This window comes from Orbilia oligospora, assembly GCF_000225545.1.
Source record: "Orbilia oligospora ATCC 24927 unplaced genomic scaffold scaffold00110, whole genome shotgun sequence".
NCBI lineage: Eukaryota > Fungi > Ascomycota > Orbiliomycetes > Orbiliales > Orbiliaceae > Orbilia > Orbilia oligospora.
Genome location: NW_011645667.1, coordinates 1,119,251 through 1,136,443, shown reverse-complemented (window position 1 = coordinate 1,136,443; position 17,193 = coordinate 1,119,251). Strand labels below are relative to the sequence as shown.

At 43.9% G+C, this 17,193-nt stretch overlaps 3 protein-coding genes across 3 annotated transcripts; all 3 read right to left on the bottom strand.

The window, feature by feature from the left end:
• Nucleotides 1-1,990: 1,990 nt before the first annotated feature.
• On the bottom strand, nt 1,991-5,329 carry AOL_s00110g322 (uncharacterized protein; the record flags this gene model as incomplete). The annotated part of the gene is made up of 7 exons (XM_011127012.1): nt 1,991-3,742; nt 3,801-4,153; nt 4,209-4,642; nt 4,699-4,727; nt 4,789-4,856; nt 4,926-5,147; nt 5,206-5,329. The coding sequence occupies 7 exons, from the start codon at nt 5,327-5,329 to the stop codon at nt 1,991-1,993; spliced, it is 2,982 nt and encodes a 993-aa protein (XP_011125314.1).
• Nucleotides 5,330-8,790: 3,461 nt separating this feature from the next.
• AOL_s00110g321 (uncharacterized protein) lies at nt 8,791-10,685 on the bottom strand (the record flags this gene model as incomplete). The annotated part of the gene is made up of 5 exons (XM_011127011.1): nt 8,791-8,984; nt 9,098-9,709; nt 9,861-10,150; nt 10,380-10,551; nt 10,670-10,685. 5 exons carry the CDS (start codon nt 10,683-10,685, stop codon nt 8,791-8,793), a joined length of 1,284 nt encoding a protein of 427 aa, XP_011125313.1.
• Nucleotides 10,686-12,832: 2,147 nt separating this feature from the next.
• AOL_s00110g320 (uncharacterized protein) lies at nt 12,833-14,681 on the bottom strand (the record flags this gene model as incomplete). The annotated part of the gene is made up of 4 exons (XM_011127010.1): nt 12,833-13,563; nt 13,643-13,994; nt 14,167-14,231; nt 14,522-14,681. 4 exons carry the CDS (start codon nt 14,679-14,681, stop codon nt 12,833-12,835), a joined length of 1,308 nt encoding a protein of 435 aa, XP_011125312.1.
• Nucleotides 14,682-17,193: the final 2,512 nt, after the last annotated feature.

Sequence of the window (17,193 nt, the reverse complement as noted above, 5' to 3'; positions counted from 1 at the left end):
TTCGAAGTCAGATAAATATTGGTAGTACTTCTTACCGGATGGGTTAGATTCATCAATTTCGTCCGGAACACTAGTGAAGTGCGCTCTGTCGACACCATGTCTGATGGATGAACCGCTGGCATGGCTTTTAATCCATTTGAGCACACTCACATCAAATCCTATCGAAAGATAGCGTTATCACCACCAGGCGGTGTAACTCTAAATGCGGGCACCAATGGTGTTCAATGCTGGGCGCCATGTCACCCTCAAGGAGAATTGTCTATCAGTATTTCCGAGCGGTCTCGGCCTCCGCTGACTATTTGGCATCACGTCATCCAACCGAGAACTTACCAAGTTTCTCGGAATTCTCACATAGATCCTCAGTTTACACCGCCGTATGTCCACCGTTACACACTTGCCCCACCAACTGGTTTCCAATTATAGTACCAGATGCCAGAATCTTCGATATTCTTCCGTATATATTTGCTCTCTTTCTCTCATCACTTTAGCCTAGTCAATAGCTTGGTTAGTTTCTAACGGGATCTTATCCTTCATTAGCCTCTCTAGGTCCACGAAGAATGTCATCCGTGCAATGCAATCCTGATTGGAGGAATACCAAATTCGCATTGTACCGATATATTCCATCAGTTTCCGCAGCAGTTATCTTCTACCCCTGCTTTTTAGCTAGTACGATCCTAAACATATTCCACATGGTGCAAATTAAAGTTTGGTCGTCGACGAAACTAGTAGTCGGATACCTAAGTAAGAACCCGGCCATTCTAACAAAATCACTATAGTATCCTCGAGATCCCTCTCAACATTGCCAACAGTTAGTTAGATTCACAGGCTTTGTAGCTCGCACTAGGTCGGCAAGACAAAAGCCAGGTTATTTGAGTATGATGCTCTATATATTATCCGAACCATGTATCTATCGCTTAGTCACGCTCTTTTTTGCTCTTTATATTTTATATAATTTTAGGACGGACCGTATTTTTCACAGAGGGCGAGAAAAGGCCTATTTTTAGATAATGCTAGCTAACCAAGATGCCTTTTAATCTCGAGGTCAACAAATTTCCAGCGCTCTTCAGATTCAGTTATCTCTTCTGTGAGCTTCCAAACCTCCTTTTTGTGATCTTTTTTGTGATATTTCTTCTAGAGGGTGGCTTCACGGCGGTAAGACGCAATAAGCTGTCCCTATCAGCTGCAAGTGGAGACAGAATCGTCGACGCTTCGTTAGGGCTTTAGTAGGCCAATTGACCTGGTGTATTTTCTTCGTGTTTGTAGCTATGATATCATCGGTACTTTGGTGATCATTCGGTCTTTGTTCCCGGTATTTTCATGATTATAATTTATTGCTGAGCTTATGAAATATTCAAATTTTTTGAAATCGAGAGCCTGTCAAAATTTACAGGCCTGTTTTCCTAAGACGGTATAATACTAAGATGCTGCGGTTGCGGTTCGTATTCGATCTTAGTTGGTCTACGTAGGAGATCTAACCTGCAGCAGCCGTTGCATAGCTCGAAGCTCGTAATTGCGACAACCCCACTTTGGGCCCCGAAAAAGTTATCCTCGAGCATACTCCATTCCTGTATTTGACCAGCGACAAATGCAGACTACCACGGGAACTAAATAAAACTTTGAGACTACTAAAAGTCGGTTTTATTTGAAAGCCCGCATATATGGCTAACCAAAACCACATAAAGTTAAGCTGGAGCCTAAGAGAATATAGCTTACGAAGTCAAATAGAAAGAATATAAAAACTGGGCTGAGTATTCGAATGATGGACGCTTTAGCCCAAGCCATAGTTCAGCTATTGAACTGAAACAATCTCGCATATGAATACAAGAACTAAACAGTTACGAACTAGTGAAAGACATAATATCAAAAATTCTCCCTACTCTAAAGAAATACACAAGAAATAGAAATATAGAGAACACTTCTTTGATTAATAAAAGCGTGTGGCGAACATACTGAGGGAGAAAGGGCGGGCACGATTGATAGCACTGACCTACTAAGAGCTAGGTGGAATGATAATACCCGGGTACGGGTTTACAAGCTCTCGTAGAATATACTGAGCAGCCCCGTTATCGGTATTAAACCGATTCGCGCGGGAGATAAACTGAGCTTGAGATGCTGTATACTCTTCAGCATTGAGCACCTTACTCTCCTCATGGAAACTGTCAACCCATCTAGTGGCTAGATCTGCAGCAGGGACTTGGAGGGCGGTAGTAATCTTATCAGCTATTTTCACAAATCTCTTATCGTCGCCTGCCCGGACGGTCAATTGCTTAACTAGCTCCAAGCCGTTTGGTGTTCGGGCTGTCAAGAAATCTTTGATTTTGGCGAGAAGGTAGTTTCGCATGTTAGTCTTTCGGAAACCAAACCTAATAACGATTTCGCCAAAGCCGGAGAGTTTAACAGCACGGAGGATGTGGGCGAATATCTCCATTATAAGGTTTGTTCGGTCTTGATCCAGAGGCTCCCAGGGCCACGCTCCGATAAATGCGTGAAAACTCTTGAGGTGAAAATTAGCTGTGGTGGCGGTCTCTATCTTATGTGGCCATGGAGATTTGTGGTGATATCGTGCAATCTCAAGTTCCAGCTCGTGAATTATCGACAGCTTTATAGCCTGAGGGACCAAAAGATCTGTAACCGAACTAGTTTCTCCTGCCTTCATTACCATTAACCCTGGGGCTGTCATTGCAAACAAAACTTGCATTCGCATGGCTATTGGAAGCGATGAAACGACTGCTATTAGGTGCAAGCTGTCAAACGCGTCGGCATTGTGTGATGGGCCGCTACAGATCATTAATCTATTCGCGACCGGAAGTGATTGCCTTACGATAACAACATTGACATCTTGTGGGCTGGGGTATATCTGGAACCGTTCCAAAGGAAATTTGGTTTTCAACAGTTTGCTTGTCTTTGCAGCACGTTTTTCGAAGTTGCCTTTGGTACGTGATAACCGTGAGGCGCTGATAGGGGCCGAAGTACCCTGGTTGTGTAGACCTGCGGCGCGGAGACCAATGACAACTTCCTTTTTGGTCTTGAACGGCAAGGGGTCAGTGCCGAACTGTGGGAATGTAACTGCTTTAGCCCATGCGTCGATAGACGGGGAGGGCTTCCCAATGAAGAGAATATTTGTTCCGTGATTTGCCAGGGTGAATCCAAGATCAGGTGGTATCATATCCGCTGCATTGCGAGTACCATTTTGCTGGAAGAAGTCAAAGTCCTCGCCGAAAAGAACAAGTCCCTTGCCGAAATAATTGTTCAAAACATTTGCGCCATCTGTAGGCCGGTTGAATCCTCCGTAAAGGCTAACGTTCCAAGTATCATAAACAACATTTAGACTAGAGAATAGTTGGTGCTGGGTCACAATTTGCTGTTTGGTGGTCTCGCAATTAACGATAAGCAAGAACGATGCCGTCGGTTGGTAGACAAATGGTGAAGCAACTTGAACCTTCAAATTGCCGACTTGAACCACATCCCTTTGAGTGCTTCGTGGGCGTCCTAGGTACAGAACAAGGTCAAAGTTGTGATGTTTATACGTTTCTGCAGAGCTATGGACTACAACCTCTTGGGTGTATGTGCGGGTGTCTCCAGGTGCCAGGTAGTCAATCTCAACCATTCTTTCAAGATTAGTACCATTAGTCACTGTGAGATCTGTCTCAGTACTCAAGTCTCTATTCCCTCTAAAAATGTACTCGACGTTGCGGGCTTGTTCAGATGACCGGCCGAGAGCTCTTGTGCTTTTGTTTGTAATCTACTCTAATATTAGTGCTAGTGCTACAGGAGGGATGTGTGTGAATTTAATAACATACCACCCAGACCATGGACACCTTCGTGTTTGGTAGAACAGAGTTTGCCCATCTGATACTCTCAACTGATATCGGGTAGCTGAGAACAACATCGCGCTTCCCAGAAAAATCACGGATAATACGGCCGTTGAGATTCGGTAATGCAGCATGGAACTCGATTTGGGTCGTTTCCCGGAATGCCCGGCCCCAGGGTTCCGGGGGGTACTTAATTCTGGCGCGAAGTCGGTCTTTTATGGTAACTACCCCCAATTCGGGGATACTTGGTGGAATAAACGCTGTTTCTCCTTCGTAGACTTCAAACCAAGCACTCGCGACAACATGGATTGGGATTGCCTGTGATGGAGTAGGCATACCACCTAAGAAAAATTATTAGGAGGCATTTATTTAGAGGGGTTCTTAGAACGAGCTGACCTGTATTTTGGATTCTGATGTTTTGGATGTAGATATGTTCGCCGGGCTCAAATATCCCGTCCTCATTCTCATCCACAATATCAAAGTCGACAAGTGTGAAGAAGTATCGGCTAGTATAAAAGTTATGTCTAGCGCCCAACTCTCTGGTGGATTTCATATGGACCTGGATTCTAGCGTTCCCCGGTTGGCCATGCTGACCGGCTATCAAGATGGCATTTCCATCCGCGCCACCAATTCCATGGCTACCAGAGCCCTTACCACCGTAGCCGGGGCGCCCTCCTCTTCCCCCAAATCCATTAGTTCCGGCGTTTCCGCCAATGCCACCTCTAACATCCCAGTGAATGGGTATTAAGAGATCCATGTCGTCTTCTTCGACTTCAATCTCGATATATGCACCGGACCCGCCATTGCCGCCGGAAGTACCATTGCCACCGCTAAAATAAACATTAGGGCTAGGTTTTACTTTTTAAATCGGGTGCAGAGAACTTACTTGCCACCAGCACCCCCACTTCCACCTCGCTATAGATTTATATATTAGTAACCCGAGAAGTCGACCTTGACCAGCGGGGCTAGCCCATACCGTTCCACTTTGATACTCATTACTCGACACACCATCCATCCCACGACCACCATCACCACCGTTCCCACCTTAAAACAGACTTAGCACTCGCAGTTCGGTTTAATTGCTGGATGAATTTTCTGGATATATCGACTCACCATGTCCCCCATGTCCCCCGTCACCTCCTTTAGCCTGAAGAAGGATCATATCTTGGGCTTGTAACAGCCATTCCTGTCTCGATGGCGTATTACTTGGTGTTAGGCAATGTGCCTCTATCCGCGCCGCCGCATCATGATATATCCGCCGTGATAGTTTTACTTTCATCTCACGAGCGTTCCCCCCGTGAGTTGCTTGTGTTGCATTTGTTCCTGGAGATCCAGCTATCGATATTTATTGGAGTTAATAATAGTTGAAGATGAATTTATTGAAGTGACTTACGAGCACCACTGCCTCCTGGCATTCCCGTCATACCACTCGAGCCATGACCTCCATCTATGCCACTCGCATCAACCAAACCGTGATAGAGCGAGTCCGTCCCAGGATAATAATTTTTACGCTCCATCACAATGTCTTGACGAAGGCAAGTCGTCTGCTAGTAGAAATAGCCCGGAGAAATTTCGAAATAGATAGAACAAACAATAAAGGCAGTTCTAGTCGAATAGCAGAACGCCCCAGCGAAAGATTCGGCGCAGGACCCTGTACGAATAAATAGTTTATTGCAGATAACATTCAACAGAGGACGCTGGAGTAATTAAGTCGTGCATTCACTGCTTCATCAAACTCAATAATGCGGCTGAGATTATTCAAGCACTTTATTGCGCCCGAGCTCAAGAAAGGGACTTCAATTAAAACGTTCAAAACGAGGCAGAAGTTGATGAATAAGTCAGCCGGCTTTACTAATACAATGGTTCTGCGGGCCAATGTTTAAAGTGCTCTTATATGCATGTGCCCTCGGCGATCTGCAGAGTAGATGCGCCAATTCTAAGTACCCAGTTACATGGTACGAACGTGGCATGCCGAATAATATCGCAACTTATACATACGAAGGATTGCTACTGTTCAGTGTCGCCGCCCCTTATGGACCCTCTATAACATATGTATACAGAATCATATCAGGGATTTCCTCTCACGCAAGCAAAACTTAATCAATCGCCTCCACTATTTTAGATGATGTATGTCTCATATCAAATGACTTGGGTTAAGAGATGTCGTGTATAATTGTGAGGTTCCTATCTCTACAACCAATTGAGGTAGAGACATTTTCAGGGATACATCCAGGTTTCAGGACGCTGGTGGCGAACTCTTCATTTTTCAAGCGTTCGAATACCTCGAGTATCGCGAATATGCACCACCTGGAGATTAAATGCATCATTCTAAGCATATAAAAATCGTAGCAACCGCTATCGCATCGGGAAACACACTCTCAGCCGTCCTTCTCGCCCGCAAACTGCAGGACAAGATGAATGCCTGACACGCATTAGTGGAATATTAATCGCTTGCAGAAGTTGAAAGTACCCAAACGGAAATCACCGCGACGCAAAATCCAGTTTTCAAGGAAAAAAGGTCTGCCAAGCAATTCCGTGGCGTCGCCGAGCGTGATCCATCCAACTTCCAAGTGATGTGGTTGGTTGGTTACACAGACCGAATGTGAGAGTGGTGCTTGAATTTCCCAGCCGAGCTAAAGGTTTTACCAAGGCTGGCCGATTTCACGTCTAAGTTGCGGCTCTGCTATATGGTACCCTTGCCGGTACGGCTCGAAAAGGATGGAAAGGAGCTAACTAGCGGCAGGGATACTAGTTCAGACTGCATATACTCATTTGCATTCCTGCTCCGCGGCGCACTATCACACGAGAGGCCTGGTGGAAGTCTTCAAGACTGGTCGACGTCCAAGCGCTCGTTGGAAAATATTCCGACTTATATGTAGGTTGCCACTTAAGCTGAGGGTTATGGAAGGGTCTCGTTTCGAGCACCTTAGAAACCCATTGGGGGTCAGCCGCACAATCACTGTAATCCGGATATACCTGCACCATATTCCGAAGACACGATGCGGTTAAAGTAGCAATTTCAAAATACCGAATGGTACAATCCCGCTGTTCAAGCTGGTATATTTAAGCGGGTCGCCCAGCCATGCCAGACTTATATATGTGGAGATACTGTAATGGAACAGGAGGACCATAGAGCCATTTAGAGCTGCTAGGATTCCTATTGACTGCCTGCGAACCCACCAGAGTAACTGGCTACCGAAAAAAAATGTCCGAAAAATATCCTTACAGCTATCCAGAAGCTGTTCAGAATGACTCCGTTCCGGCGCCCACTAACGATATGTCAATAGGTTTGGCCCTTGAATATTCCAGATACTCCTATAGGCCTACAGATGTCACGTCAAAAGTTTACTGAAGTCTAACTATACTACGCTACCCATGAACAGGTTATGCACCAACAGCCCCGACATATGTTTCTCCGACTTCTCCTGCTCCAACAACAACTACACAAGTCTCCTCTTCGACCGTTTTCCACAATTCTCTCCTCCAAACAAAACAAACACTAAACCCAGCAGGAGTACATGTTTTAGATGTTCCATACTCGCCCGGGCATGATCCGGAGGAACAAAGACAACATGCTCATCATCAATTCTCCAACGGCCAGTATCAGAGACCGCAAGCTCCAGGCGAAGAAATTCTACCTGCTTACCCATATGGGCCTACTGAAAATAACACAATCATCATTGTACAAGAGCCGAAGAAAAGAGGGACTTGGGATCGTTTGACGGATGCCTGCAAAAGCCGGGTCGGGGGAGTGTGGTATTGCTTTTCATCATTGGGTGAGAGACTCAATAACTGCAAATCCCTTGAAATTCAACCTCTTGACTGTATTTCCGACCCAATACTGACTAGTGACCATGCCTGTACCTACTTAGTGGCGTTCGTCCTATTGATTCTCCTTTTAGTAGGTTGTGCCTCTCCTGGCACAAGCTCATTCGCGACAAATCTTATCAAGTTGAAGAACACGAATTCTAGGTGGGTTCTAACCTTTTCCTGATCAAAAGTTTTTCTACCCTCTATTCAGGCCACAAAAAGCTAAATAAGGCATAATTATGAACAGATACTCAAGCTATGATGATAATATACTGTACGAAACCGATTATACAGCTTTTAACCCCTCTACGGGGAGAGTAGAAAAGCCGAGCTACATTCTTTTCGGCTTTTCGGGACATTGCAATGTCTTTGAGGTTGGCACGAGAAGTTCAGGCTCGACTCTCTTCTCTAGACAATGCGAACGTCAATTCGTTGCCCCATTCTTCATCCCCCCTCCGGCCGATAATGGAAACCGCACCACATCTTTTGATGGAATTATCGACATAAGTAGTGTCAATCTCATCCGCAAAATAGTAGTAGCCCTATTCTTCGTCATTATGTTCTACATTCTCGGTACCTCTATCGCCGTTTGTATGGGGTACTGGAAAACGATTTATAAGCTATGGTGGATCAACCTCATCCTCGTAATTGCCACTGTTGCGCTTTTCTACTTCGATACTTACAGCTTCTGGTCCCCAATAAGTGGGCTGGGGAGTTATCAATTTCTAGGTAGTGTATTCAATAGCGAAGTTACTGTTCTTGGGATGTACCTGTTTCACGTAGCGTTATTTGCCGTGCTTGCTGCAAACCCAATAGTTCTGTTGATATTCTTGTTGCTGGGAACGTTTGGGCTTATCTTGGGGTTTTGGTTGATGTGGTGCTTTTTAATTGCTTGGTTAGGTACTTAAGTAGCTAATCAATGGTTGGGCGGCTGTGGCAATATCTCTTTGTGTACGAACTACGATATCACTTTCCGCAAATGTACCACTTTGTTTCTAGTTAATTCTCTCTTGTGTTTATACATTGCCGGCAAGACCAGTTATATGCAAAGGCCGAAAACTAAAGATCATTGAAATAAGTAGTCTTAAGATCTTGAGATCCTGGATTGAAGTAGGTTTGCCACTAGGATCAAAAATAAAAAACATACACTAACGCAACTAGTTCCCGCCTAGATCACACGGCCTCCAGCTATTCCCACCATGCGCTGCGGGGCCTTGGAGCTTACATCAATAGTTTTAAATACAATGTAATAGCTCTGGAAAAATGAGCGTCCGATGAGCCCGAATATTTCATCGACATTCCGGTTGAACTTGCGAAAGATAGCAGGATTGATATATTGGATGCTTCCGCCAAAAAGTTTGTCTAGAGAGCGATGGTGGTTAGCTGTAAACCCGCCAAAAGAAACAAGTCATGAATGGTGTGCAAGAGAGCTCCATTTTCTGTGAAATAGGTTCTAAAACACTTAAGGTACTCACCGTCATGTGGGTGCTGATACGATTGCACAATCAACATATCCTTTCTAAGACCAAAGTGCCATCGCTTTCCCGACAAACCTTCTTGTTGCCAAACAGTGATACCAATTTCTGGAATACCGCCCTCTTCCAGATCGCAGGGGACGTAAAATGTATCGTTAAACGATTTGGCTGTAGAAATTTGGCTATAATAATAGTCAACCAATAACGGGTGCAATCTCGTCCAAGGAGAAGCGCTATCTAGGATCATTTTACCATTGATTTCTTCATTATTAGCAAGCTCTGGCCTTGAGTAATTGGCATCCCGACCAAGCTGGTGGCTTTTTAGACGTATATCAATGGTTGGATACAACTGGCCCTGCCATGGTTCTGATCCTGCCGGGCCAATGGAAATATACAAAACCTCAAGAGTCCACCAATTATATGAACTACCACCAAAATTAGGTTCAAACCAACTAAAGTCACTACGACTATCATATTGGGAAGTGTCGCCGTGGTCAGGGTGAACTCCAAATTGTAAGACCGCTGAGGTTTTGTTTACAAAGGAAGTTGCAAACGTCAAAGTTCCCGGTAACCGCCAGTACCTCGAAGCCGGGTTTAACTCTGCCGCGTTGTCTGTATGATTAATAATAGATAATTAGCGGAACCGCTGATGAATACGTCATTCACAGGCTCTAGAGGTCTGACTCCAATATTGAATATTTGAGTTGATAGCTGAAGTTCCTATGGGAAAGAATTAAAACAATAGTCGGGGCGGCAATATTACCTGATAAAGGCTTTCCTGGGACCGCCAAACCAATTATTCCATCCAGTTTGTCCCTTCCATTTTGAAAAGATAGAAAGTTGAATGCCATATTATCCACAAATTGAATATTATTCGCAGTGATATTATTCAAAGATCCACGTTCAGTATCGTACCAAGGCAACGTATTGTTGTTACCGGTCTCTTGGTAACGTTGACTATCGCCCCAGAAAATCCTCCGGTTTCCGGATGAGTCCTTCCCTTCTAGTTTTATATTCGATCCTTTCCAGGTCAGACGGCTCCAATCCTCTTGGCTAGCGAGTGGGTGAGACGCATTGGTCTTCTTATTTCGATGTTGTGTAAATGGTACATTGATAGATTGATGTGAGCCATCTATATATATATATATATAGAGGGTTTCGATGGGATGGAAAGTTAGTATACATCCTCGACTGCTTGGTCTCAAAGCCCAGGTATTTTCGTATATAGGATAGGCTTATTCAATTCTGGACAAGAATCCCTAATACAAAGGTTATAACCTACGTAGCAGATTCTGTGGTGGCAATCTCCAACATCCACTCTTTTGATTCATCTTTGCTCCGAGCAGGAACCTTCCCAACCCTAAACTTGCCATACCACCCGGCTTTCTCGTCAAGATATACGGGAAAACTCAATACGCCAGCTTCATCAACCGAAGCCTCTCGGGTGTGAGATCCTAGAAATACAATCATTAGTCCCTGATAATGGCAGAGCATTAACCTCCAACATACAGAACAACTGAAGTAGTACATGTAGATGAATGTGGATTGATTAGAGTCGTGAACTTAACCTACCATCCGTTCTGCTCATTTGGTTTCCTGACCTGGTGAAATTTACAGCGCTCCCATTGAATGAATGTTCAACGGCCGCTCTAATGTAATAGGGCCGAAGAGACTGGGTCCCTGTGCATGATGCTGCTTTCGCCAATAAGATTGTTAGAAGAAGCACATTCATGGGCCAAAGAACTGAGAAACTAGAACTTGTCGTAAACATTCTTTCGTAAGGTATTAGAACACAACCAGTATCCCAATTAAATCAGATATATATATATATATATAAGAAAAAAGCCTTACGTCAAAATAACTATAAAAGCAGTTTGCGCTGCGTCAGAATAGAATTCATGCAGCTGATCGACTTATAGTTAAGTGCTAAAGAGGTGCTTAATCCTTGCGAAGTTAGTTATCGCTCTTCTGTTATGGTAATGCCTCCTATTGTGACTTCTAGGAACGAGACCATACGGTCGTGCACTATTTAAATATTTATCAGTTTCCAGGCCTAGGCGCCTACGAGACAAGTTTATCAGCAATAATTATATATAAATTCCACTAGGCTGGGAGGCATGCAACCAGCAAATATAGTAGGGTATTTACCCAAAAATGCACTTTCGGAAAACACACACCCTAAACCGTGCCAGGCTCCCAATGACAACTGTCCATGCTAAATTTACAAAATCTCAATATAGTATGCATTAATTTCAGAATTGGCGTTGTCCAGAGCACTCGTTGGACGAATGTTGGCTGTTGCATATGTTGACGTTACGATTTTTCGCTGTGCTTGTTTCCAGACTACTTCTTAGGCCTATTCTTAGAGAGAGCCAAAGATACTAGTGTGTAGGTCTGGAAAATGAGGAATTTTGTTAACTAGAAGGAAAGAATTGACATAGACCTAGCAGCCAATACGCCGTAGTGGTTGATACAAGCTGTAGCTGATACAGGTGAAATATTGATAAGATTTACGGATAGTAGTTACATTTCTTCAAAAATTATAGTACAAGCAACTGACATGTTAGTACAGGTGTAAGCCTCAACAACCTTCTAAATTAAGGTGGAGCAGAAGTTTTAAAGCTAGGCCTTTAATATTAACGATATATGTAATTATGAACATCATTGCCGTGAAATCGGTCCTTTAGCTTGTGCCACCTTTACTTTCGGACAAGTTTTTTTTTGCACGATCATGAAAGAACTCTTCCACCCCATCTTTAAAACTCATCTACACCTCTCTCACACACAAATGCAAATGATAACGCCAGTAAGATTAACCATACATGGTTTGCCCGTAGGTTAACTAGGCGGCCTAGCGGATGGCAAAGCCAACAGTAAACAGTTTTAATATGTAAAATACAACTATGTTATAACATTGGTTGGCAACCTTAAAACTCATCTCAGAACGCCCTTAGAACCCCCATCCAACTCCTTTATTGCCAATGGTGGTGATATATTATAGACCCGATCTTATGTCTAAGCAATGGCAAAAAAAAGCTTAACCTACTTTCTTGAAACGTATTAATGGTGCTAGGTAGATCTCAATTTAACTGATTTGATATACCGAAGTTATATACCGACTCAAAAATAGACTAACAAACAGTTGGCACTCATATGATTATCTCAACTTCCACATATTTCTTCGATCTTCGATAACTAAATTAGTAAAGCACATTGAAATTCGATAATGAGCAGTACGAAACTGCATTCCATAGAACCTCTGATGAATCATGCCATGAGATTGCTTACATGGCCTAGGTATGGTTTATATATTTAAATGAGTGCGGTATGTCCTAAGCTCCAAGAACCGATAGTGTTTAGTTTCGGATAAGAGTCTCGCACGAAAGGGGAGTTGAATAGTGACCATGTAATCCTGAAATCGGTTGTTCCTTTTGGAATTACCCATAGTAATGATCTCGATGCGTAATACTGCTATGCCATTTGAGCAATACCAACATATCGCCGTCCTTCTTTTACTTTGGGGTCCTTCTTATTTTGAAGAGCATGTACCAACTTTTGAAAACCCATTGCCCTAATTCAATTCTTGCTAAGGGTACTTTATCAGGCGAGATTTCGGGATATTCTCGCAGATTCGGATCGCGATACGCATTTTGGATGGTGCCTGCACACAGTAATCCTTTGCATATTGTTAGTCAGGAAACTAAGCTGGGGTGAATTAACATGAGCCGGGCGAGGTCACAAAGACCAGCCGATCTGCCACTTCAAGGGTCTAGGTCCACTTCTTATGACGTCAAATCTCCACCTACCTGATTCGGGATGCGTGTAGCTCTTTATTACGAAACCTTCTTTTTTGACGGGATACCAGGTTGACCTTCCTCCTTCAGCGCCCCGAGTTTGTGCGATTTCAAAACTGATCTTTGGAATGGCATAACTAGGCATATCGCACGGCAGATAGTAAGTGGTATTAAATCTAACCACTCCCGGCATTCGGTTGTAAACTCTATCCACAACCCATGGATGTAATCGAGTCCATAAGGTACCGCTGTCTAAAACTGCCCCAGGATCCGGATAGGTAGTATTCAATTCCGGGAGTGAATCTCGATTCTTGATAACTTTGTTAGAAGTCAGGGGGCTTTTTAAGAGGTCACTATGGCCAAGAAAATATTCCTTAGAAAAGTCTCTCCAAGAAATTTTAATCCTTCTGGCAGCAATATTCCAATTGATAGCATAGAAGAACCCGTCGGCACTAGAGTCAAACCATGCTAGACGGCCAGTATATTTCGAAGTATCTCCGGTATTTTCGTCAACATTGAATTGAATAACAGGGTTTTTAGCCTTCTCGGTCGTTAGATATGTAGCGAATATCCCATAGTCAGACCAGTACTTAGATTCCGGCTCAAACCCAGCTGGCAGCCACTTTCTTTCGCTATTGTCACCCTTAGATCTAGAGCGTAGAGCAAGGTCCCCTATTTAATTTTTGGATTGTTAACCATTTTTGACCCGGCCAAAGCGTGGCTTCGGGCATAAAAGCTTGGTTAAACTTACAATTCTGGAACACATGTGTCGCCGGCTGCGGAGAAATCGATAGACGGCCGTCCAAAGTATCTTCGTAAAATTGGTGCGTTAACAAACAAATAGGATGCCGGACGAGAAAGGGAGCATCCCCGGATGTGATATTCGTGGAAACGCAATTCTTTTTCTCCCGTTGTGAGATATCGTCATAAGACTGGGTCTCGAAGCTTCTCTGACTGTTACCATATGTCGGTTGGATGCCAAACGGCTCTACCGAACGTTTGCATTGTAGAGCTCTTTGTGACCAAAGTCGAATATTGGATCCTTGGTGCCTGTCTGTGGATTTATTTGCTCCGAAAAGGGCTGCTCCAATGACTTGATGATCCTAGCGCCAGAAGTTTAGCTAGAGAACAAATGCGGTGACAGTGAAATGTGGATCAATTCCGTTGGGTTTAATTTTTCCTAATACATGAGCTGGGTACGAGACAAATGCACGGGATCCTCTTTCAATTTTTCAGGTGTCAAGAATCTTACGAAGATATATCTTGTGTACCAACAAGAAGCCTGAACTGTCTCGTAAACTCCGAGGAACTAGGTCCAATAGCCAAAGTTGCATACCAACCTAGTGTATCATTATAAGTTAGGGGGCAAATCGAGGACTACAGCTCGGTCTTGCTGCACTTCCGTATCGTCTTGAGGCACAGTTAGCAAAGAAGACTGTAGTGAATATAATATTCAGGGCAGTCATAATATACAAAGCTCAAAGTTCTATTCTAATTTCTTCGTATAGGCACTGAACCCCTAATATGATGTCATGCGTATGCACAGTGAAACCGGGTCATTCATTCAAGGGTATCTTATCTCCTTAAATTATATTCACACTTTTGGTTTGAGGGTATATATAAAACGTACCATTCAGCGATGATTTTAGCTGCGACAAACTCTCCCGCTCTTCCTCGTCTATGCTCACATCGGATCTTCTATGATAGCTGAAACCTTTTTCTTGGCTATTAAACGCTGTTATAGCCTGAGAAAACCCATAAAATATGACAAGATACGGGAGCCAATTCATTGTCCACCTAAAAGACTAAGTATCGTAGATAATGTCTGATGTTGCTCAATATATTAATACCGTTTCAAAGGGCTTCTTTCTAAGATTTTTAGAGAGGAAAGATTCACAATCGATGGGAACAATTGAAGTAGGTTAGCCATTGGATTGAAAGCCTGTGAACTATAGCGGACAGGTTAATCTAATCTTGTAACCAAACAGTGAAGTTAACTTAAGTTCTGCGCTAGAATCAGTCGTAGTATACTATACCACAGGAGTCATTGGCATAGCCTCTTACCCTAACGCTAGAGACAACACACCAAACTGTGCCACAATGTGTTGGCTCATCCAGGATCCAACAAGAGGCGCTGTTTATCAGACCAGGTGGTCTTGGCGATAATTCTTTGTGAAACCTGACTGTGATATCGATTCGAGCTTCCTAATTGCAAAGCTAAGCTAAGCCTCTGATCTTTGTGCTTTTTGCGCTTCTAGATGTGGGTGATCTCGATGGTAGGTTTCACTTTTGATCAGTCAAAAAATAATTCATCGGAGGGATCGGGGTGCCAGCAGACGCTCAGCTCCGATACCACTTTCTCGGCCCCTGATATATATCCGCCGATCCAAATTGTTGCAACGCCAAATTTGCAAATTTGCAAAGTGCGCAAATGGCCATCGGTCTATAAAAGCAGCTCTTAGGGACTTAGACTTAAAGGGAAAAGTCTATTTTCTCCGATATGGAAATAAATCATTATCAATTACCAGCCTGATGGTATAGCCAGTTAAGTAACGCAGTACCGAAATTCCAGGAAGAATGTCCACGAAAGCGAAGAAATATTATAGCTGGCTTTCGGCACCAAAGCGGGAACTCTCGCGGCTTCTCCATCGGCGCAAAGGTAGTGTCACGATCCTGCTAGTGAAAGTGACTACCGGTGCTATTCAGGTCTAACTATGAATCGCGCAGGTTATTCAATCCTTGCGCTTCCCCTTGATATCAAACTCTACCTTCTCTTTAGCGTTCCTGATTCTCAAACACTTTTTTCCCTCGCCAAAACATGCAAAACATTCTACGCCGCCTTCGCTGCTCACAAGGCCTCTCTCTTGCGCTTTGCACGACTAAAGGAATTACACGTGAATCGTCTATTCCTGTCAGGATACGCAATAAGCTGTCTATGGAGAGATTCCACGCAAACAAAGAGCGGGGTGCTGGAGCTATGTGCCTACATGCGTAGGACTTACTTTTACACACACGAGTTTGGCCCTAGTGGTGAACGTGGAAGCTTAGTGGGTTTGATGGAACAATTGGGAGACAGGTGTTCAACTCTCCGAAGGCTGGTGAGATCTCATGATCCCGCTATCGACGTGGCCATCAACGGAACAGGCACTAGCCCTCGATTTTACGATGAAGCGTCACAATCTGTTGACGTATTGCACGAACTAGTCGACCGCTTCTGGATATTTTGGAACCGCTTGCCCACTGAAGATAGAGACGAGTATTATGACTCGTACCTAGTTACGAGAAAGATTGGCATGCGCTCTATACTGGGAATGTGGATACTAAGGCTTTTACAAGCAGAAAATGGACCATACCCCCCACTACACTTTTATCAAGAAAACGGGATAGAAAAACTCTCGAAGGCAGCAGCCGACGACTCTGATACATGTATGATGGGATTTTTTGAGGAAGTGACAGGAGGAGAATGGAAAGGGGGGCATGAACCAAAAGTATGGTTTCAGCTGTTGGTGTTGTTTTTTCAAAGAGGTTAGTATTTGGTGAATAGACGGGCTCGATGGAGCTAAAGTGGATCACTGTCGTGTACTCTTGTTGCCCTTTAATTCCAAGCCTGTTGGGGCTGAAAAGAATTATAAATTGGTGTCCAATTTTAGAGCTCGAATGACGGTTGTTATGTCAATTAAGTTGCTTCATTAGTGGATCCCATGATAGATTTGCGTCTTTCATGCCCCTTGAACCCTCTCAACCTTGAGTAACCCGAGCGATTCTGGTGGAGTAATTTAGTGGCGGTATACTAACTATAACCCGATTTCCAGCCAGTCATTTAATCCTAGCATCAGGCCATGCCACAAATTCACGCGGGGATTGAGCCCTATAAGGTCAGGCTGTGATTGCGACTCCGACAAGTTGCAAGTTGCGAGTTCGACAGACCGCATACGGCTCAGCATGCTACCACTGGTTAGTGTTGTTTCCAAGACCATACTTTCCCACATTTTGCAAATTTGATGGCCGTGTAGCCAACTGTCGGAGAAGCCGCCAGTTTTAATTAGTGCGTTATGAGGAGGCATAACCCGCGGTCGTCGAAGCTTGCGGTACCTAGTAACATTGGTGATATTCTGTGACTTGTTGAAAGTTCTGCCACGTAAGGAATTCCGAGCGTTTCGATAGGATAGCTTACGACGTCTGAATACCAACAGAATATAACAGAAAGCGAGGCTGTCGGCTCTCAACTGTCCAACCCTGGGAGTTTAAGCCAAGAAAGCTTGCAAGCTTGGCACATACCTAGCAAACGGCGTCGATAGGGAT